The 23,926-nt window shown below is 43.8% G+C and overlaps 1 protein-coding gene across 1 annotated transcript; it reads right to left on the bottom strand.

Annotated features, from left to right (window-relative positions):
* Positions 1–1,096: 1,096 nt before the first annotated feature.
* SLC16A14 (solute carrier family 16 member 14) lies at positions 1,097–22,923 on the bottom strand. The gene is made up of 4 exons (XM_047083176.1): positions 22,665–22,923; positions 14,812–14,955; positions 8,564–9,541; positions 1,097–1,248 (listed from the first exon to the last, which is right to left on the bottom strand). The coding sequence occupies exons 1-4, from the start codon at positions 22,921–22,923 to the stop codon at positions 1,097–1,099; spliced, it is 1,533 nt and encodes a 510-aa protein (XP_046939132.1).
* Positions 22,924–23,926: the final 1,003 nt, after the last annotated feature.

Genomic DNA, 23,926 nt, shown 5'->3' with positions numbered 1-23,926 from the left:
TTTTGTGCACGAAATCAGTCAAGAGAACTATTTTTGGAACCTCGACGAGCTCAGGCAAATGAACTGTCTCCCTAACAAGAGACTCTGGAGCAGGGCTACTGGTTAGCACTACTCCATTGTCAGGTGCACAGACATCTAGACTAAGGGAATTCTGTTTATGAACCTCACAATTGGATAGTCTCACATTCTGGATTAGTAACACACTTTAAAAATGATTAACTGCCAGCTTTAGATACCAGCCAGCAATTACTTCTCTGCTTGATTTATTGGGTGGGAGAAATTCAGAAAAAAATTTTTTTATAAACCCCAGATCATGCCCCCAAAACAAAGAGGCCAATGATATGAATAAAAGTGCTTGAATCATAGCCCTTGATTCAATGTTTGTGTGACAAATACGACCTCCCACTAAGGAAATCATTATTATTTATCTACGTTTTGTCTTAAGGTTCAGTTTATAGCTAGATATTGAATTAGGATTGACGGCAGATGATTTTCTTAGAGGAAGATTTAGAAACCGTACTCCCCAGCTGCAGGATTCTTTCATAAAAATATAAACTGTGTTTCTCTGATTGTACTAAAGGTATTACTTTTGAAATTAGAGCCTGCTTTTCACTAGTAGATCAACAGCTCCCTGTAACAAGTTCTGAAACCTAGTTACACTCTTGTGCTTGAAACCCAGTCCTCTGTAAGCTTTCCAAAAGCATTTGGTTAATTTCCACCTTACAAAGAGTAGTTGAGTTGAAAAGATTTTATTCCCCGTGTTTGTTTCAAAAGCTGTAGCTAAAACCTTAGTCCCAGGGGATGATGAGAGAGAATAGTTTTTGTAAGGGCGTTTCTACCGACTATTTAATAGGGTGTCTTCGAAGGACATTGTCTTCTCTAAGACATATTCAGGCTTTAATACCTCCCAGCATTGCTTCTCCCCAGACGGAAAGGCAGTGCTGCTTTCGAACGAAGTCACGACCATGACATTTACAAATGACAGTGCCCGTTACCATCCAAAGCCCTTCCCCACAATGTTACAGGCTCCTCACAGCAATCATGTGAGGTAGGCGTGGGTACCACAAAGAAATCTTATGGGAAACATAACATGACACTAAACATGTGAGCCATCCATGTATTTTTTTCTGGATTGTTCGATAATTTGAATACACGGTTGAATGAGCAAAAAGAGTATTCCTACCATGTAGAGTAAGCCACATATATAGAAGGAAAAATCGTATTTTTCTGTGATGTCATAGATCCAACCTGCAAAACCAAAAAAAGAATATATTCAGTGTAACATAGCTGATGAAAGTCAAGAACACAATTACTGCTCCTATAAATATTTCTATAAGGATTTAGTTATAGGTCATGTAATACCCCAAACATTTCATTTTGCCATTTTTAAAGGTTTTTTTTTTTGAATGTTTATTTTTGAGAGAGAGAGAGAGAGAGAGAGACAGAGCATGAACAGGAGAGGGGCAGAGAAAGAGGGAGACACAGAATCTGAAGCACGTTCCAGGCTCTGAGCTGTCAGCACAGAGCCCGACGTGGGGCTCGAACCCACAAGCCGTGAAATCATGATCCAAGCAGAAATCGGACACTTAACCGACTGAGTCACCCAGGTGCCCTTCATTTAGCTATTTTTAAGCCCAGGCTACACAAGCCGGAGTTCTCGGTGCCTGGGAACGGCAGGCATTTTTCTCTAAGCTGCTAGGGCACCTTACAAAGTACTCAAGGCCTGGGAACAGTGGCTGGCTGACTGGGGGCCACTGGGAGGATGTGATGTGCAGCTCTCAGGCTCTCTCAGGCTGGCACAAAGCCAGCAGTTGAAAAGTGAACCCAATGATTTTCTTTTTTTTACAAATATAACCACCAATCTTTTCTCAAACTTCCAAAACCCTTCTGAAGGAGTTTCTGGTGTATACCAAAAAAGGCTGAGACATTTGAACCTTCATTCACTGTGGAGTGTTTGAGAGTAAACATCTATTCTATAAAGAATACAAGTTTCCATGTTTTATAAATTCATACTTACAGCTATAAAACTTTAATATATATATTATATAACTATATGTTATATTATATATATATACACACACATATATATATATACACACATATATATATATATATAACTTGAAATTGCCAAGGAGATAGCCTTCAATGCTGACTAGATTTTCAGTTTTCAAGAAATCATACTTTAATATTATAATCTAAAGCTTTCATACGCTCATCATACTAGGCTGTAAAATGCTATTATAGTTCATGGATTCTAAGACACCATGAATTGCATGATGCATCATTATCTTATGTAGCAATAAGAAAGAAATATCCTTGTTAGTTGAAATATGACCCAATGTCCCACGGCTTTGTAAAATGTATTCCAATTTCAGAAATGTTAAAATGTGGAAGAAAAAAAAAAGGTCTCAGAAACTATGAAACACAGTTACGCCCCAGTGATTAAATCTAAGAATCAGTCACATGTCATGGTCCCATGACATGCAAACCATGCAAGCTAAGAGGATTAAACCATCCACAAGAATTTCATTTATGGTAAAAACGTAAATTTTGAACATTCACTTTTTTTTCAGATGCACATGTACATTAGCAAAGACATAAGGAAGATAGAAATGATTTAATGATGGAAGGGAGTACTTCGTGACCACCTTTCAAAGCTATCTTTTCAAAACTATCTGGCAAATGAACGCATAAACGCAACTAAACCTTCTCCCACCCACAAATAGCTACACAAAAGCAACTGCTCAATATGTCAAGCAGTGCTTCTGACTTCCTGGCTCTTGTCTTTATCTCTTCATTCATTGTATCTCCTGCATAATTAATGCGACCGGGTGAGTCAAGGTAGTCATAAGGAAAAGCAAACACTTGACAGCATGAAACATTGACATATTGTAACCGCTCAAAAGCGGTGGGCTCCCGATATACTTTACAAGTTAACCAACTTTTTTGAGTTTGTTCTTTGATATAAACACACGAAAGAAGAAAATACCGGGCTCTTGAGATGTAGCTTAGTAAAATGCTCTCAGGTTTTCTTAATTTCTGATCCGAGACAAGAGGAACAAGGGAAGATTGAACATATACCCCAGAGACAGACGTGACTTCCGACGGCATCAGAAGGGACTCTGACACGGACATACGAACGAGACCACACCCAACTTGGCTCTGTGTTACCGCCTGACACCTGTGCGCCACTGTGACCTATGAAGGGCCTGCTTGCAGATAACGCGGTGCCCTGTCCCTACAAACGGATTACGTGACAGGACCATCTACAAGCTACAGTTAAAAACAATCGGTAAAACATAAATGAGGTTCCCATACTCCACTCATCCCCTATGAATGGTGACCATGTCATTTCAATGGGTAAATCTGTGCTTTTCATATGACCGAGTGACAGGGTAGAAAGAATGACCAATGCCTGACAGCTGGAACGAGGTGACCCATCCCTGCTGCTGAACATGGGTCTCAGAAACAGGACAAGATCTTAACTGATTGGAAAATCAATTTGTATGCAGATCAGACTATTTCCTTTACTTTTTTGTTTGAAGGGGTTGAAATAAGTTCCCAGGGCTCTGTGATGTGGCCCCTCCCTCCCCTGTAGCCCCAAGCTTAACCACGAGCACAAGCCACACTCAAGTTTTTATAGTTTCTTATTTATTTATTTAATTATCTTTTGAGAGAGAGAGAGAGAGAGAGAGAGAGAATCCCAAGCAGGCTCCACACTGTCAGCGCAAAGCCTGATGCAGGGGCTCGAACCCACGAACTGTAAGATCACGGCCTGAGCTGAGATCAAGAGTTGGACACTTAACCCACGGAGCCACCTGGGAGCCCCAACCTTTAGGATTTATTTTTATTTAAAAAAAAATTTTTTTTTCAACGTTTTTTATTTATTTTTGGGACAGAGAGAGACAGAGCATGAACAGGGGAGGGGCAGAGAGAGAGGGAGACACAGAATCGGAAGCAGGCTCCAGGCTCTGAGCCATCAGCCCAGAGCCTGACGCGGGGCTCGAACTCACGGACCGCGAGATCGTGACCTGGCTGAAGTCGGACGCTTAACCGACTGCGCCACCCAGGCGCCCCTAGGATTTATTTTTAAATGACCCTGGTTCCTGCGGTTTCTCTTTGGCGCTGGTTTTAACATTTCTGCCACTTTGAATTTAAGCCATCCCTGCGTCAGATGCAAAGCAGGTCAGGAGAGACAGGGCTTTGCCACGTGCCTTGATCCTCAACACGCAGGGACGTAACCCTTCAGAGACACGGTGTTTCTGACAAGCTGCCCACCTCATTCATCCTTCACCACCTCTCCCTACAGGTCTGATCTCGGTTCCTCGGTTTGGAGACTGGCATCTTCGGCAACCTTGATTCAACCACTAATTCAAATCAATAGCTTCCAGGTAAAATCTGGTTCCCTATTAAATTGCATTCACTGTTCACTGGAGTCTGTCAAATGAGGAATGATAGATGTTTTTTTTATTTATTAAATAGGTGTTCCCAGCTTTTGATGAAAAACACTGTTAATTGCTATATTTTATGCAAACAGAGGACGTATGTGTGTACAGATTCTTAGTCAAATCTGGTGGCCACGTTTTGCTATATTTTACATTGGAAACTTCTAGAAAAGTATCTACTATTATTACATCTTTCAAAGAGATGAACTGAATGCCCAACAACGCTAGAAATGAATTAGATCAAAAAGTTCATGTTGCTAAATGCCAGGGCTGAAATGTCTGTTCAGTATCTTATTGTATATTCTTCTCCTAAATGGAACCGTGTGATCGTCTAACCTGCTACTAAATGGTACCAGATTTTTTAATGCCAGTAGAAATCACTTTGGCAAATGGGAAACATATTCATTTCTGAACCCATTAAAAGAGAAAAAAGTAATGTGAACAATCATCTTTCCTGTAGCAAACCCAGCTAAGTAATAATTTCTAGCCCACCTTGAATTTCTAGCAAGAATTTCATGTGGTAATTTGGTTACTCATATTGCCAGTCGCTTCTGAACTATGATACACGAAAGACTAGGCTTCCATCTCATTGCGATGTTGGCTCCTTGGCCTGGAAAGTCAATGAATTAAATAAACACAGTGCAATTAGCCAATGATGTTGTCAGCATTCCTTAGTGCATGAGTTTGGTGCAAGATGAAGAAACAAACAAAAAGAAAGAAAATCCCCTTCAGGTGGTGGCCTAGAGACTCACGGCAGAACATTGATTTTACAGTCCCCAGGGCAGCCTTTGACATCCATTCATAGATGATTCTTAACCATTAATGCAGCGGTTTCTACCATCCGTGGTGGGAACCTCGAAGCAGGCAGAGATAACACATGATGATTTGAGGGTTGGGTATAACTCCCTGCTCTGGTTCTAATTTCTTTCTCTCCCACTCCAAAAAGTGCCCTAGAATGCAAATCAGTGAGAAGGACGTGACCATGAGAATGGGATAAAGAAAGTATGCTGGCCAACTTTGGTGCTTTAGTTAACGTTGATCATGAATTGCATGTGCCACACGTCACAGCTGTGTTGTGGTGCTGCTATTGAAATCTGGCAGATGAGTATAAAAATAACCCCAGACTGACCATTAGAAGCAGAAAGTACGTGGGGCACCTGGGTGGCTCAGTCGGCTAAGCGTCCGACTTTGGCTCAGGCCATGATCTCACGGTTCGTGGGTTCGAGCCCCATGTCGGGCTCTGGGCTGACAGCTCAGAGCCTGGAGCCTGTTTCAGATTCTGTGTCTCCCTCTCTCTCTGACCCTTCCCTGCTTGTGCTCTGTCTCTCAAAAATAGATAAATGTAAAAAAAAATGTTTGTTTAAATAATAAAAAAAAAAAGAAGCAGAAAGTACACCTGGATCATGAAAAGAACCGTCAACGACAGATTCCGTTTCCAAATACAATATATCTGAAGAACTTTCAACAAGAGAGTGGGTGAGCCACTGATAATATCCCCATCCCTTTAATGGATATTGCGGTTTAACATCTCTAGGAAGTATCATTGGTTGCCTGATCCAACCCCCAATCTCAATTCTTTTCTCCTTTCCTTCCTCTACTACAGAGGCTAGAAAGCAAAATACAGTTCCCTCGAAGCTTGGACTGGCTGTGTGACACAGTTCTGGCCGGTCAGATGGAAATGGAAGTCGGCTGAAATTGAGCCTTTCTTCCCATCCTCCTCCTCATTATAAATGAAGATGTAGGGGCTGGAGCTGCAGCTGTCATTGTGCGGCCATGAGGCAATTAGCATAAGGAAAAGGCCAGAAGGATCTTAGAGACGCTGTCCCTATACCATCCAGTATCTCTGAATTACAGATTTCTGATTATGCGACACAACTAAATCTCTGTTTAAGCTACCATTGGTGGGGTGCTCTCTTACAGCCAACTGCATCCCTGAGAGGAAATTCTGCATGAGATCCCTGAGCAAGTTCTAGCTTTCCAGCTACCAGTTTGGTTTGCCACACTGCCTGTTAATCACTGTCACCTAGAAATGCTGCACCCGCATGTCTGTGTATGGACAGAGAACGGGAGCAGCCCCCCGTGTAGCCGGTAGGTTTCCTAAACTGAGTCTTGGGTCGTAAACCTTTACCAGCCAGTGCTATCAGCTGTATAGGCAAAAATCCATGATTTCTTGAATCTCACATCCTGTGGGGGACTTAAAAATGAGTGTGTTGACACAAGCCTTCTGCCAGTGGGGTCGGAGGATAGGATATGACCGTATGATCCCTAGAGAGACTAGGAAGGAAAGGGCGGGGAGGGCTTTGTCCTGCAGCCATGGGGTTCTTTGGTAGAGGTATTCCTGCAGAGGATATGAGAATAAAGGGCCAGGAGGGGCCAGGCAAGCAGGGGGTGGGGGCACCCGAACGGGGGAGGCTCTACCAAGTCACTTGAAATCACTGCACAAAAGCTCTGGCAGCTTTGACGACAGCTACCGGCCCTGACCTCGCAGCCCTGTCAGCCACCTCTAGGTGGCACCTATGTGTTGATGTCTGGCCCCAGCCCCTGCCACACTACGTGGGCTCCTGCCTCCAATCTTTGGACAGAGTTGACTTGGTCACCTTCGCCCAGTACCTGGCCTCTTGGGGGCTGAGTCTACCTGCTGATACGTTTTCCACAAACAATAGGTTCAGAGAGATCCCGGCTGCCCTAGGACTCCTGAGTACCCGTGATTTCTGGTACGCCCACTGCGGGAAGCAAGTTCCTCACTGAACTCAGGTGAACGCGTGGGAGAGAGCTGGCCCCGGATGTTGTCAACTGGTGGCCTCTGGGCCTCTGGCGGGCAGAATGCCCCAAGTCTCCCCAGCTGCTCACGTCCTAGTCCCTGGAACCTGTGAATGTTACCTTACGTGGCAAGAGACTTGGCAGATGGGATTGAGTCAAGGATCTCGCGACGGGGATTATCCTTGACTGTCCAGCAGGGCCGATGTAACCCAAGTGAAGGAAGGAGGCAGGAGAGTCAGAATCAGAGGAAGATGAGAAGCTGCGGCGCCGGCTTAGAAGGTGCAGGAAGGGGCTAAGAACCACAACTGCAGGCAGTCTCCAGAAGCCGCCACGGGGGAAAAAAATGGGTGCCTCCACGCAGCTTCCAGAAAGAAGGCGGTTCTGCGGCCACCTTGCCCGTAGCCCGCTGGGATCCAATTTAGCCTTCTGACCCCTACAGCTATAAGGTAATAAGTCTGTAATGTTTTAAGCCCGTAAGTCCGTGGCAGTTATCAGAGCAGCGACAAGACACTGCTACCGGGCTAGACCCAGCTCCTTGGTGTGTCCCATGGGACCTACCGGCAGTGTCTTAAACATCTGGAAATGTCATGATAATGACGCTTCCCATGATGAGCGGTCCATAACGTGCATAATTGTGGAACCACTACGTTATACACCCGAAACTAATATAATGTTGCGTGTCAACGATACTTCAATTAAAATAACATAGGGGTGTCTGGGTGGCTCCATTGGTTAAGCGTCCAACTCTCGATTTCGACTCAGGTCATGGTCTCACGGTTGTGAGATGGAACCTGGCGTCGGGCTCCACAGTGGGCACGGAGCCTGCTTGGGATTCTCTCTCTCTCTCTCTCTCTCTCTCTCTCTCCACCTCTCCCCTGCTCATGCTTTCTCTCTCTCTCTCAAATAAAAAAATTATTAAATTTAATTAAGACAAATCTGGAAACGTCACCTAAGAGCTCAAGTCCTAGTTTTCCTTTGGAAACAGCAGCAGCAGCAACAACACTAACGATAGAGGATCTGGCAACAATTTTCCAAATTTCTTGGTGACCGCGATCAGCTGGAGGTGGGCGGAGGCTGCCTCCTCCAGGTGGGGTAGGGCTTCTGCGCGATTCCACTGCCCACTTTACTAGCCCGGCCGCTTATCTTGCGGATACAGATCGGAAGTTCATCTCATTCTACCTGAAAGAAGGACCGTTACCTTGCTAACGTTTACAAATGAGAAGCTGGGGGGCCCAGAACGGGAAGAAAAAGACGCACGTGCACAAACGGGAACTTCTTTCTTGGACTTCAAAACGCAAATGAGAACACACCCAGCTCTCTACATGTGCTCGAAGCTCTTAAAACCTCTCATGGTTTACCTGCAAACGGTGGCCCGAGCAGCGCGGAAATGCCATTGGCACAGATGATGATGCCGTAGGCGTTGGCCAGGTGCTCGATCCCGACCAAGTCTTCAGTCACTACGGGCATCAGGGAGAAATAACCACTGGAAAACCCTATCAGGGCGCAGATGACCGCCAGGCCGGCGTACGTGTGCACCAGCGGCAGGATGAAAATACTGAGGACGAGGGTGAAGTTGGCCATCAGGAAGACATTCCAAACGCTGATGCAAGGTAAGTCGGCCACAACGCCCAGGATCACTTTTGCAAAGATATGCACTATTGCTATAATTGAGGTCAGAGGGAAAACATCGTTTTGCTCAGATAAATTATACAAATTGACTATTTCTGGGAGGTGGATGAAGGGGACGACAAAGCTGCTGTAGGCAAACAGAGCCCAGAAAACGAAGGCGACAAACATCCGATTAGTGAAGAGCGAGGCTGCTCCAAAATAGCCCGAGTACCAGGCTCGGAAGCCCTTCTTGACTCTCCTGGTCAGCTGGCTCGCCGTCTTCAGGACCCGAAAGGCGCCCATGTTCTGGCCGTGCCCTGCCTTCTCTTGGCCCGCCTGGGCAGGGGGGTCCCCGAGGGTCTCTTCGTTCCTGGGCCCGCCACCCTTCTCTTCTGCTCCGTCCAACGGTCCGCTTGACTTGGATCCAGGGGACTGAGCCGGGACCACCTGTGGATCCTTCCCTCCACGGTCGTCGTTGAGCTCCTTCCCAGGAGAGAGGGGCCTCATGAGCGCCCCGCAAACACACAAGTTCAAGGACACAGCGCCTTGGATGAACATCGCGTTCCGCCAACCGTACTCCGCGCACAGGTACTTGAGCAAAACCGTCATGAGGAAGGTGCCAAACCCCGTCCCGGTGGTGCTGAGGCCCTGGGCAAGGGCGCGTCTCTTCTGAAAGTACCTTCCCACCATGACCACAGCCGGCAGGTAGGCCATCCCACTTCCAAAGCCTGCGCGGGTTGGACGGGGAGAAAAAGCACACAGCGCCACGTAAGTGACCGTCTCCAGACCTTGCAGCATTTCATTATCGTAGTCTCTATACTATTCGGTTTTACTTTTTTCTTTTTTTTAATGTTTATTTTTGAAAGAGACAGAGACAGAGTGTGAGCGGGGGAGGAGCAGAGAGAGAGGGAGACACAGAATCAGAAGCAGCTCCAGGCTCCGAGCTGTCAGCACAGAGCCCGACATGGGGCTGGAACTCGCAAACCGCAAGATCATGACCTGAGCCGAAGTTGGGCGCTTAACCGACTGAGGCACCCGGGCGCCCCTCTATGCTATTTTTTTTACACAAAGAAAGAATAATGTTCGTAACAAAGAAGCTCAGTGGGTAAGCCCGGAGTGGGTCATCCGTGGAAGTTTCTAGTCTCTCATTTCCCTATGAGGCTTTGCAGCACAGCTTACTCCAATAATGAAGTAAGCGAGCATGCTCACATCAGAAGATCCGAACGGATGCAGGCATGAAAAGATGGGTGACTGAACAAATCAATGGATGCCAAGGGCCCTGCTGTCAGCGTTAATTGTACTAAGTACCCGGGAAAGTATTTATGTACCAGCGGCCGCAGAGCAATTCCAGGCAATTTGGAGAAGCCTCAGAAATGGGTCCATTTGTTCACAAATGTATAGGAAGAATAAAAGGAATGTACCCATAAATACACCCAGCTACTGGACATGAGAACCACAGAATACTTACTTGTATCTCTGATTTTTACTGCTATCTTTCTCAGAAAACTGGAACAGTTTGTGTTTCCATTGACCAAATTAAAATGCTGGTGGGGGAGACTGTGTGTGTTGGGGGCGGGGGGGGGGATAAGAGAACCGGGCTTTCTACTCGCTCTTGCTACAAACTTAAAACGGCTCTAAAAAGTGAATTTGATTTTAAAAAATGAAATGAAATGAAACAAAATGCTGGCCAGGAGGTCGTGGTTTGCATTCTTAACTTATAGGTACAGCGGAAACCATAATAGCCACTTCAATGACCATGGGGCGCCATAGATGGGGCTAATGCGCCATAATGCTTAAGACGTCCTGACATGAGAATGGCGGCATGATAGTACGAAAGAGACTTTGGCCGATGTCGCTCCCCAGAGCTGAAGCTTCCTTAGTTCAGCATCGTCTAATAGTTTCAGAATTACCTGAACTTAAAGGAAGACCAGAGCAGTCATGTACGCAAATACAATACGAACTACCATTAACTGAGAGCCAACAGTGGGCCAGTTGCTTTATAGGCTTTATTTGATTTGGGTTTCACAATAACCTAGAAATTAGCTGTGGTGTTGCCTCCCCCCCCCTTTTTTTTTGAGGGAGAAAGAGAGAGAGCCGGGGAGGGGCAGAGAGAGAGGGAGATTCTCAAGCGGCCTCCCCGCTCGGAGCAGGGCTTGACGTGGGGCTCAGTCCCAAGACCCCGGGATCACGACCTGAGCCCAAATCAAGGGTCAGATGCTCAACCGACTGAGCCACCCAGGCACCCCTGCTTCAGCCTGAGTTTCTAAAACCAGCCTCAAGAAGCCACCTGCCCCCTTTATTTACCTGAGAGCAGTGATATTTATAGCAACTGTCAGAAGGCAATGATCTTCAACGGTCTTCAGGTGGACACCCTTGTTTTAAAAACAATCAAGCTGGGGCGCGTGGGTGGCTCAGTCGGTCGAGTGTCTTGATCTTGGCTCAGGTCCTGATCTCACAGTTCGTGGGAGAGAGCTCCATGTCAGGCTCTGTGCTGACAGCACGGAGCCTGCTTGGGACTCTCTCTCTGTCCCTCCCCTGCTTATGCTCTCTCTCTCTCTCTCTCTCTCAAAAATAAATAAATAAACTTAAAAAAAAAAAGAACAATTAGGCTAGCTTCCAACTGATTCCCAGCAGAAGCAGGAACAGGTCCCCAAGCCCCCTTGCAAGCCTTCATGAGGGTAATAATAATAATTTGCATTATGTGAGAAATGAGCAGGAAGAAAATGGCTATCCTTAATTTTGAACTAAACTCTAGATTAATCTTTATGATGTTTAAGTCCACAAACAAAACACCCAGAATCTGTCATATCCTAACATTCAAAGAGGCAGAGAAAAATATCCAATAGTCCATAAACACAATTCCTCCTCCCCCTGACTGTAAAGCAAATCCTGCATATATCATTTTGTGTGCAAATATTTTAGTATGAATCTCTAAATAGGAGAATTCTTTAACCAGCTTAATCTGAAAAAAAAATGAAGAATTTCTTTTTTTCTTTTTTCTTTTTTTAATGTTTATTTTTGAGAAAGAGACAATGCAAGTGGGGGAGGGGCAGAGAGAGAGGGAGACACAGAATCGGAAGCAGGCTCCAGGCTCCGAGCTGTCAGCACAGAGGGGCTCAAACTCATGAGCCGTGAGACCATGACCTGAGCCAAAGTCGGACGCTCAACAGACTGAGCCACCCAGGCAGCTCCAAAATGAATTTCTTGCTGTCATGACATATCCAGAAAGTGTTTGAATTTCTAATTGTCTCAGAAATGACTACATTTTCTTTAAAAACTTGTTTATCTAACCAGGGTCCAAATAAGGCCCACACAGTGCTATTTGTTGGCATGAATTTTAAGCCTCTTGAAATTTCTCTGGCTTTTCCTTGAAATTTATTTGTTGAGAGAACTGGGTCATTTGTCCTGTGAAATTTGTCATAGTCTGGATTTTGCTGAGAGCACAAAGCAAGTTTAATTTTTTTTTAAATGGATTTGTTTCTGACAATAGCTAGCATCCTAAATTTAATGTGGTTATGGATTTCTAAACACCAGCAGAATCAAATGATTAATAGGAAGAGAACCGAAGTACCTAAGCATAAGCCCTAATTCTAACTCGGTGTACCTAATAGACAATCTCATGTGTGAGGGAAAAAAACCTCCAGGCCCAACGTTGCAAATATCTATTTCCCTGTTACGTTATCCATGCCGTTAACAGCATCCTCCCCTTTCCTAAGGTGGCTTTGCCATCGGTAATGGGCAGGGGTATTCCATAAGCTTATAGGACAGGCCTTACCTAGGACAGGGATATGTGGCTCGAGCCCAAGGGTCAAGCAAGGCCCTGCTAATGTTCAGACCTGGGCAGGGCCCTGGAACAATTCTCTACCACACTCAAGTTCAGAGGAGGGGCTACAGCCCTACCAACAGGGTAGAGGAAAGAGGCCCAGAAGGGGAGAGAAAATCCTGTGGTCCTGGGTCAGTGTGCATGGGGGAAAACGTGTCTTCAGGAGACAGACCTAAGAAAATGGAGCACTGGTAAACTGAAGACATGCGTCCAGACTCCCCCTGCTGAATAAGGTTGCTCGGACAGACATTATTTTTCTGCCTAATAGGATATTCCCACATGGTTTTAATTGTTTAGGTGTTCAGAAAAAGAGAGAGATACAAAGAAATCTGTCTCAAATACTTTTTGGAATGAAGAAGGATAGCGAACATAAATTGTAATGACAGCCCAGGGTTTTGCGTGTATATATATATATATATATATAAGCTAACTGATTTAGCAGGATTTTCTAGTTAAGTATAGTTAGATATGTATTTGTGGGTAAGGTGGATACATTTATTTTCAGGGACTTTCTTTGGGTGTTTCCTGTATAAAAGTGGGAGCCATAGAGTGCTCAAGATACACTTTCCTTTCATTAGCCTCCTGATTTTCCTTCTACTTCTTTAGACCCAGAAATATTTGTTGAATATGTAAGTGAATGAAGAAGGAAATGAATGAATGTGGAAACAATATTATTCGAAGGTCAAAAAGCAATTAACTGCAAGAAATAAAGTTCATTTAAACAAAGAACCTAATCCTAGAAATCTCTGAATGATGAGAACTCAAGTCTCAGTTTTTAGGATCAAGTCCTAGTCTGTATAACCAAATACCAGCACATCAAGTTACAGGGGCCCCATATGTCTGCCCGGAGACCCCAGTGTGGCTCCTTGATCTCAGCAGGAGTGTTTATTTCCTCACCTATAGTATCAGAATCCCAGTGCTGGCTCTATTCATTGGACTGTTTGGGGGAAAGTTGCTAACCTTCTCAGGGAAAACATCTTAAGTTGTTCTTTCAGAGCTGTTACCAAGTCCTTCAGATCAGTGGTTTTCAAACTATGCTTGGAAGGACACAGAAATGCTTTATATGGATTGATGTAACTGACAGAGAACCAGCCTGCCAACTTATTTGGAGGGTAGGTTCTTGTGTTCAGGTCTCCTGCTATCATAAAGCAGGCACTTACGCTTATACTATAATAAAGATGTTGCATTCTATACAACAATTACACATCAGCTAACACCTACTGAGGACTCTATTTTGTGGCAAATGCTGTGCCAAGTGCTTTCTACAGATTATCTCAATCATTTCAATAATCCTGTAAACCGAGCACTCTTCATTATCCCATTTAGCATAAGTAAACTGAGGCGTAAGCAGGTTAAGTGATTTGCCCAAAGTCACACAGATAATAAGTGGAAAAAAAAAAAAAAAAAGCAAAACTTCCAAACTCTAATGTGTAACTCTTTTTCCAACACTGTCATCAAGGTGTCATTTATCGGGATTGAAGCTCTGTACTCAAAAAGGAAAGTCAGGCTAGATCTGGTTCACTGCAATAGAATTGTACAAGAAACTACTCATCTGTTGCGAGTTCTGCTACCTGTTGATAAAGGAAATTATGGCCGGGAATGTGTTTTGCAGAACGGATATGCAAACCACGTTGCCTAGTGGCCAATTCTTACCTATTCACTGGGCAGTGACACTCTCTGCTCTGGACTTGCTTCTCAGAGTCTCTACATATCTGTGGATTTTGTTGCTAATTTCACTCATTTGAAAGGGGCGGAAGGAGAAAATAATTATCCGATGATTCATGCTCCATTCTGCAGTTATTAAGTGAGAGTATGTTATCAATTCTCTCCATATTTGGTCTGTTCACCTATGTGAATTATTTTGAATTGTATTATCACCTTCCCTTTCCTATTCCTCATAAGAAAGAAGACTGGCAACTTAGAACCAATCACGGGAAATTTAATGAGATTCTAATAGGAAGGCCAAGTGCGCTCATTAGGTTGTTTTTCCACACTCAAGGCATATTGAATATCTTATATTAAAAAGTGTTTCCTGGCGTATACGGTGGGGTGGGGGGGGGGAGGAGACGGAAGGACACAATCTTTCAATGGGTCTCTTTTCTCCGTAACTATTCATTGCCAAAATGCCCAACAGATATATTTAAAATCGAGTTTAAAAAAGATCACTATGCTTACCAGCTGTCACTCCAAAGGTGATAAAGAGATAATGCACGTTTGCTGCATAGGCACTCAACACCCAGCCGAGGGAGTTCACCAGCCCTCCAATTATTGCGGTCCGGCGACACCCACAGGTGTTAATAAACAAGCCGATGAAAGGTCCTGTCGTGGAACATTGAAAACGGAATTGACCGATGGTGTTTTATATTCGTGCTCTCTTAATCAATCCTCACTTGAAGACAAAGACTACAACATTACTAGGGCTGGTAAATACAAAGAACCAACCCCCCCATTGCTTTATATGCAAAAGGCTTTGCATATGCAAAGTGGGTGTCAGTAACCGCATTGGTGCATGAAACCAAGGTTCTGGGTTTTGAAGGAAGACAGACCTGAAATAAATAGACAAGTTAGTTCATTCTCTGGCCCATAACAGAAGTAAGGTCCTAAACTAGTGGTCTATGGGCTTATTCAGCCTGTGGATGCATTTTTAAAATCCAGAACATAGTTTAGGGATGCCTGGGTGGCTCAGTCTGTTAAGTGTCTGACTCTTGATTTTGGCTCAGGTCAGGAGTTCAGGCCCAAGTCATCGGACTCTGCCGACAGTCTGCTTGAGATCCCGTCTCCCTCTCTCTCTCTGCCCCTCCCCTGCTTGCTCTCTCTCTCAAAATATAAAAATAAAATAAACTTAAAAAAAAATCCAGGGGCGCCTGGGTGGCTCAGTCAGTTGAGCGAACGACTTTGGCTCAGGTCACGATCTCGCGGTCTGTGAGTTCGAGCCCCGTGTCGGGCTCTGTGCTGACAGCTCAGAGCCTGGAGCCTGTTTCAGATTCTGTGTCTCCCCCTCTCTGATCCTCCCCCATTCATGCTCTGTCTCTCTCTGTCTCAAAAATAAACGTTAAAAAAAAAATAAAAAAAAATCCTGAACATAGTTTAAAAGATGTTTTGGATCAGTTGTCAACATTTAAAAATTAAGAGCATTCACAACAAATCCAATGGCAACACAGAATCCAGTAGCTTCCCACACAGCCAAGACAGCTGGAGCTGCTCCGTAGCTGTGTCCACACTTGACTTTGCCACTGTCACCACCCTTCCCGTTAGTCCTGTGCTTGGCCTCCTGCCCTCATTTATATTAGCTGTTATCTGAGTTTTTGACTCCAGACCTAAGGGGGGTACAGGAAGGGGTTCCCAGTTCTCCCACGCTTCCAGCAAATAGCTGAGAGCTTGTGTTCATGAGGACACCCAGATGCAAACCACATTGAAAAGAATACACTTCATAGTGTACTTCAGCCCCCGCCGACTCTCAGTCCCAGACTGGCCCCAGCAGGCTATGCATTTATGACACCGTGCAGAAGATTCAGGAAGATGCTTCCTTGCATTGCCGACACCACGCTCACAGCAATACTGTATTCAGCGACACATCCTTACTGCTTACTTTCTTATGATGCTCTAGTTTTTGTCGACCCCCTGTGTTTTCTTCCTGATTTTGTGGTAACTGCTGATGTCGTGGTAACTGCTGATGTCACAGAAGCTTAATGCTTGCCTTGTGATCAGTGATTCCTTATCCAAAAAGCAATCTGTATTTTAGCTCTATGGTGTGAGGCTACATTCAATATTTGGTAAGATGGCACATTTTAAACATCATCTTACTTTTGATCATTACTTTTTACAGTTATGGAAACCTATATTCCAGTGGAAATATTTCAGGTTAAAAAGTTGTTAAACTTGGGGCTCCTGGGTGGCTCAGTCGATTAAGCGTCCGACTTCAGGTCAGGTCATGAGCTCACAGCTGGTGGGTTCAAGTTCTGTGTCGGGCTCTGTGCTGACAGCTCGGAGCCTGGAGTCTGCTTCGGATTCTGTGTCTTCCTCTCTCTCTGCCCCTCCCCTGTTTAGGCTCTGTCTCCCAAAAATAAATAAACATTGAAAAAATTAAAAAAAAAATTTGTTGAACTCTAAGGAGCTTCCCCTTTTAGTCCAAACCAAAATAAAATTTTCCTTTAAACCTCTAACTATATTCATGTACATATTTGGATGCATAGTTTGCTAATGAATTTTTTTTGCCTAATTATTGTGAAAGGGCATAATCCTAAAAATTATGAAGGTAATGATTTATTAATTTAATTAACTCTGGCACAATACAGGAAATAATCCAGTAGATAAGCCTCTTAGAATAAACTTAATGTAGCACATATATTTTATATAAAATAACCACATGGTATAAATAATATATAAACTAAACACACTGACATAAACATCTGAGGGAATTATTGGGGGCAATAATTCTGAAATTAAGAAGCCATAAGTTGAAGCTGTGTCTTTGATTTCTTCACGAATATTTTTATTTTTCTAAACTCACAGTCACTTCAGCACTCAAATCTCAGATAAGTGGATAAAAAAGAGAAAAAATGCACGATTCATCGGTCTGCTGTTAATAGGCCTTTTAAGCTTAAAAGTATGTTCAGAGGGCGCCTGGGTGGCTCAGCTGGTTAAGTGACTTCGGCTCAGGTCATGATCTCATGGTTCATGAGTTCAAGCCCCATGTTGGGCTCTGTGCTGACAGCTTGGAGCCTGGAGCCTGTTTCAGATTCTGTCTCCCTCTCTCTCTGCCCCTCCCCTCCTCGTGCTCTCTCTCTCTCTCTCAAATAAATAAACATTTAAAAGAAAATAATTAAAAAAATTTTTTTTTTTCAACGTTTATTTATTTTTGGGACAGAGAGATACAGAGCATGAACGGGGGAGGGGCAGAGAGAGAGGGAGACACAGCATCGGAAACAGGCTCCAGGCTCCGAGCCATCAGCCCAGAGCCCGACGCGGGGCTCGAACTCACGGACCGTGAGATCGTGACCTGGCTGAAGTCGGACGCTTAACTGACTGCGCCACCCAGGCGCCCCTAAAAGAAAATAATTTTAAAGCATGTTCAGGAGTTCGGGAGCATGATCATATTTTGCATGTAACAGAAGGTCCCAGAAGCAAGTTTTTCTGTGATACTGCATGTTTATGGAACACGGCATTGAGAAAGCATTTGGGGAAAAAGAGGGCAGGGGAATTCCCAAGTAAAAGCAGGCAGTCCCGTCTGAAGGAATGTCCTATATCAAAAAGATAGGATTAATTGCTTTACTGATAAGGACAGTAAGTTGGTAACCGTGTCTGCCTCTTCAGTTCGTCTCTCTTGTGCCGGAGTTTAGTCACATATGACTTGGCGATAGGCAAAGTCAGCCCCAGCAATGTTGTGATTCCTCCATGGTTACAAAACACAGATAAGTCAAAAAAAAAAAAAAAAAAAAAAAAAAAGGAAGTCAGACCCAAGCTTTCTGATTCCGTTCCATTTAAAACAAAAATTTTTTAAATCTTTATTTATTTTTGAGAGAGAGAGACAGAGAGAGGGAGAGAGAGAGTGCAAGCAGGGGAGGGGGAGAGAGAGAGAGGGAGACACAGAATCCAAAGCAGAATCCAGGCTCTGAGCTGTCAGCACAGAGCCTGACATAAAGCTCGAACTCACAGACTGGGAGATCTTGACCTGAGCTGAAGTCGGACCACTTTACCCACTGAGCCACCCGGGTGCCCCATGATTCCTTTCCATTTTCTTTTTTTTTTTTTTTTAATTTTTTTTTTTCAACGTTTATTTATTTTTGGGACAGAGAGAGACAGAGCATGAACGGGGGAGGGGCAGAGAGAGAGGGAGACACAGAACCGGAAACAGGCTCCAGGCTCTGAGCCATCAGCCCAGAGCCCGACGCAGGGCTCGAACTCACTGACCGCGAGATCGTGACCTGGCTGAAGTCGGACGCTTAACTGACTGTGCCACCCAGGCGCCCCTCCTTTCCATTTTCTAATGATTGCTGATGGCCAGTTGGAATCTCCAAGCTCAAATTACTGTTTCACCGCAATGAAAAGAACTCCCTACATGGTCTAAGGACAAGGGGCAAAGGAGCTGGTGGGTCGTCTGGCTATGATTCCCATTGTTGTGGAGAAATTCAGTGTTCTGGGAATGAGATTCTACACATTATCAGACTCTCCTCTTCAGAAGGAATCTGATTTTGGCCCATTTCCCACGTAATAAAGCTGCAGGGAACACGATGAGGAAGTCACAATTACTTGCCCATCTCTGCATCTCATAGGTTGGAAAAAGCTCAGGTGAGGAGAGAAACAATCTGAGGTGACCTTGGCATATAATCATGGATGAAAGTAGGTAGTTCATTGAACTCCTGGCCTCTTGGGGTAACCCCTCCCTGCAATAGAGCGTCCAGAGCCTCTAAATCAATGACACCCCGCCTTGGCTGAGCATTGGCGTCACTTAAGGGCTTTAAAAAAGACCTGATGTTTGGGTCCCCTCCCAAGAGGTTATGATTTAATGGTCTAGGTGCAGCGTGAGTGGCAGGGATTTTAAAGCTCTCCAGGGGGATCCGATGTGCAGTCAGGATTGACAACTGCTGCTCCAAATCTACTTAGCAAGTAAGTAAACTTTTGCAGCCAGTAGATTCCCCTAACAACATGGCTTCCACCAAGAATTATTCCAAGGACTATCACTAAGGCTGCTCTAGATACGACTGAGGTGATTACATTTTGTTAAAAATTGGGACCTTCGGCAGGAAACTGGCAAAGTCTGTGCTGGCAAAGAAGGAAACAAGAATGAAATTATTGAATTTCCCATGTGCAAGCTACTGCCCAAGAGAGAGATGGCTTTCGACTCTGTAACGTAATTCATGGGTATCTATCTATCTATTTTTTTAGAGCGAGCGAGCAGGGGAGGGACAAAGTGAGAGAGAGAGAGAGAGAGAGACAGAAAGAGAGAATCCCAAGCACTAACAGTGCAGAGCCTGACGCGGGGCTCGAACCCACGAACCATGAGACTGAAGTCAAGAGTTCGAAGCTCAACCGACTGAGCCACCCAGGCGTCCCATGGATTTGTTTTTTTCTAATTTAAAAGAGAAAACCCAATATGCTTCTAATGGTTAGAAAGTGAAAACAATTTATATTCACTTCAAAACCATTTTCAGTTCTCATTTCACGTAATGGCAGGCAGTGTGGTGTGGAAGACACGATTTTGGAGTCCAGTGGACCAGCTTTGAAGCCTGCCTCACACTTGTCGGCTGTTCGACCTTCAGTTAGTTGCTTAAAGTCTGTGAGCATTGCATGTTCTTCCTACGTCAGATAGAGACAACGGTCTGGCTCTAGTGTTGTGGGATCAAACGAGATCATATACATAAGGTGCGTTTGGCATGTAATAAATGCTACATAAAGGAGAGATGTTCTTTTGGGTTTCTGGCTTGGAAAAATCCCTACATATCTGCAGCCACCCTGTACCAGGCAGCTTGAGATAATGAATGCAGTTTAAGATGATGATAAGATAACAGACCTTTTATTTGTATAACTATGAATGTTTCTGGGTTATGATTTCCAAGGCAAAAGATATTTATCTGGCAGGCACCCACCCTTCCTGTAGAAAGGTTAGTCTACGCACTGAAATTACGATGTCTGGAATTCACGGACGTTCCAACAGAATTCTGAACTACCTCCCAATAAAAGAGGACAATCACATCTCACCATGGCTCTGAGTTAGGTGTTCTTATTGTGAGGGTCCTAGTCAAAATCATTTCCAATAATTTCAAGACTGGCTTCCATTGCTTACTTTTGTAGAACTTGTGAAACACAAAATCGTATCTAAGACAACCTTATTGGATGATTTGGAAATGGGACATTTCGTATGCTGGCTTTTTGTGGAGTCTTCTTTTTTGCGGTGGGCATGCGCTTCCTAGATTGAATCTGTGTTTTGTTCTACCCCTCAAAGATTTGTTTATTGTAAAGATTTTATTTATTTTTAAGTAGTCATTACACCCAGCATGGGGCTCGAACTCACAACCCCAAGCTCAAAAGTTGCATGTTCCACGGACTGAGCTGGCCAGGCAGCCCTTAAAGATTTAGTTTTTAAAAATTAAGAAAAACGGATGTTAAGTGTGCTAGAAGCACAGTTTTCCTTCTGTGACCTACTGAAAAGGCTGAATCACATCCAACACAAACGTAGCGTATTCCCTACACTGAAGCAAACCATCCTCCATTTTTCGGATGACAGTCCTTGTTTTAATAAGGCCAGTGCAGGGTTGAAGGAGTCACTTCCTTAATGTTGCAGGCTAGACGATGTGTCCGTAATTCCCTCACACACATAATGGTGCCCTGATGTAATTTTAAAGCAAGATTAGTATTAATTCCCTTTGATAAACATGCCTACTCCACACACATCTTGAGAAATAACACTTTGTCCTTGTTTTCCATTATTAGCACTACCATGATTATTAATGTTGTTTGTATTATCCAATAACACTGTCTGAATGCCAGCCAAGATCAACAAATCTTTGAGTCGGATTCAAGCGATTAATTACCAACGTGGAGATCACTGAAAAGGGAGGCTTCCATCAAACACACAGATGCCTGTCATACCCAAACTCTCACAGAACCAGAAAAAGATTTGAGGCCATTTATGTTTCTAGTATAAAATATATTGTGAATACTTGAAACTAAAGAGAAATCTGATGTAAAAGTGTGGCTTTTACTTTCAAGAGATAAGGCAAGGGGAAGCACCTGGTTGATAAGAGATGCTTCCTAAGTATTAGTTGACAGTAAAAATTGTTTAGTTCTCAAAAGGAAACCCATGGGCCATAATAACATGTTACATTTATGATAATTGTCTAGCTTGGTATCTCCAACTGCCTACGGATTGCTTTCACAGATTGGTGTGCGTTCAGGTTTAACTAGAAAATATATTATTATTCCTTCCTGTTAGCTAGATCAGAAACCTTTCTAAAAGGAGCTTAGTAGATTTTTCAACAGCATAGGATTGATATCTCAAATTAAATAAGTGGAACTCTGAAATAAGATTGTTGCTTGACTTTTATGGTGTTTTCTCTACATTTTTTTTCTTTTACAAATATTCGTTAAGTATTAAAGAATTAAAGTAGTTAAGTATCATTACATCTGTAACGATGTATAATGAATTACAGCAGTCAAGAAAACAGAGTTCGGGGCAAAATTTTTTAATGTTTATTTGTATTAGAGAGCAAGACAGTGCATGAGTGGGGGAGGGGCAGAGAAAGACAGAGACAGAATCTGAAGCAGGATCCAGGCTCTGAGTTGTCGGCCCAGAGCCCGATGTGGGGCTCGAACTCACCAGTTGTGAGATCATGACCTGAGCCTAAATTGGACGCTTAACTGACTGAGCCATCTAGGCGCCCTGAATGAAGCAAAACTTTTTAAATGATCAGTTTTTAAGACACTCCAACTTTTTATAATATTCAAATAGTAATATCAGACAAAATGACAAATACTGATGATTCAACTTACATGTCATAGAGACAGAAAACAGAGTGGTGGTGGGACTGGGGAATTACTGGTTCACGGGTACAGAGTTTCAGTTTCGGGTGATGAAAAGATTCTGGAGATGGATGGTGTTGATGAATGTACTCAATGGCAATGAACCGTATACCTAAAAGTGGCTAAACAACATTTTTTAAAGTTTATTTATTTATTTTGAAAGGAGGGGTGAGAGGCAGAGAGAGAGGGAGCTAGAGAATCCCAAGCAGGCTCCTCTCTATCCACGCAGAGCCTGATGTGGGGCTCAATCTCACGAACCGAGAGGTCATGACCTGAGCTGAGATCAACAGTTGGACGCTTAACCAACTGAGCTACCCAGGTGCCCCTACCTAAAGGTGGTTAAAAACGGTAAATTTGATGTTATATATATTTTGCCACCATAAAAAAAAAAAATAGTGCCATCATTAACATCTAGTATCTAATGTTTCAACAGTATAAAAACATATTTACAGTGGAAAACTGTCAATTTATAATTATTCAGTTTTATAAGAGTTCACACACGAACGTACCCACAATCAAGGTGATGCCCATGCTGAGGGAGCTGACCCACGCAGTCAGGCCGCGGCTCTGGTGGAATTCTTCAAGCCACTCCACGTTGAGGACTCCCAGGGCCATCTGGGAGCCCATGATGAGGATGTGCACGAAGAAGGAGGAAAGAACCACCATCCAAGCCCACCCACTGTCAATGTTTGGGTGGGGCTTAAGCGTCTTCTTATCTTTGGGGTCGTCTTCAAAATCATACCCAATATCTTCATGACTTGTATACATTTTCCAAGATTTTCTGAAATACACATGACAAATAATTTCCTTGTACATCAACCCAAAAGTATCTTTATCTTCCTTGGACAGCTTTACCTCCCCTTTTGTAACCAAAGTGGCCTCATCCTATCAGACCTTCAGATTCGATTTGTCATTGTGCAGATTTGAGAGCACTCCTTACTTTTTTACTGCCAAGCACTTTTGTGAAACCTGTTGCATCTTTATATCAGTGTTATTATCCACTTTTTAAAGAAATGGAAATAGACTCAGAGAAGTGAAATGCCTTTCCCAAGTTCTCATGGCCAGTAAGTCTGGCTACACAGGAACCTAGGAATCAAACTCAGCTATTCCTGACCTTAAAGCCCATGCCTTGTGTCCACTATTGAGATGGGGACTGACAAGTGACAACAAAGATGTCACAGAAGGAAGACATCTGGCCTTAAACAGGCTTTCGGGGTAGTTTTGCCTTGGTAGGGCCCTTGGCAAAGCATCTGGTTCTCATTTTGTGTGTCCAAGTGTTCCATTTGTTCGGTACAGCCAGAGTGGATTAGCCTCAGAAGACCAACTCATGTGAACCCAACTCAGGAGAGACTGGTAAACTAGAAGGCCAATTTATTATTTCTACAATGGGAGATATAGCTTTCTAATAACAGTGATACCCAGGTCTTATACACAAGACACATGTTTTTACCCATTCCGCCTACCCCTATTCCAGCATTCCCTGGGAAACTAGAAAGCTGAGCGCTGAGTTTGTACAGGAAACGGACATGATGACTCATGCTCTGCATAGATACATCTCAAGATGTTTGGAGGAGAGACCTGGGAGTTGGATGGAACTGGAGGGGGGCTTTGATGCCAGGTCTGGTGAGGACTCTGGTTTCATCTTTATTTTTTAGGATGATCATTGAGGGCATATATGAGAACTGAGGATAAAGAGTAAAAGAAGGACAGAGACAGTAATCGTGGAGGTGGTGGGACAGGAGAATTGGTCTTGACCAGGAGGAGCAGTCCG

The sequence above is a fragment of the Lynx rufus genome, unplaced genomic scaffold (genome assembly GCF_022079265.1).
Source record: "Lynx rufus isolate CCGP_SWC_20201006 ecotype Redwood Valley unplaced genomic scaffold, mLynRuf1.p SCAF_2, whole genome shotgun sequence".
Taxonomy (NCBI): Eukaryota; Metazoa; Chordata; class Mammalia; order Carnivora; family Felidae; genus Lynx; species Lynx rufus.
Note: the sequence above shows the minus strand (reverse complement) of the source record. Positions and strands in the feature narration are given on the sequence as shown.

Bases quoted from the DNA above. Each gene is read 5' to 3' on its own strand.
- SLC16A14 (XM_047083176.1), bottom strand. From the start codon at position 22,923: ATGTATACAAGTCATGAAGATATTGGGTATGATTTTGAAGACGACCCC. The intron at 14,956-22,664 runs GTACGTTCGTGT...GTTCCACGACAG, and splicing joins GGGCATCACCTTGATTGTGG to GACCTTTCATCGGCTTGTTT. The intron at 9,542-14,811 runs GTAAGCATAGTG...CAACCCGCGCAG, and splicing joins CACCTTTGGAGTGACAGCTG to GCTTTGGAAGTGGGATGGCC.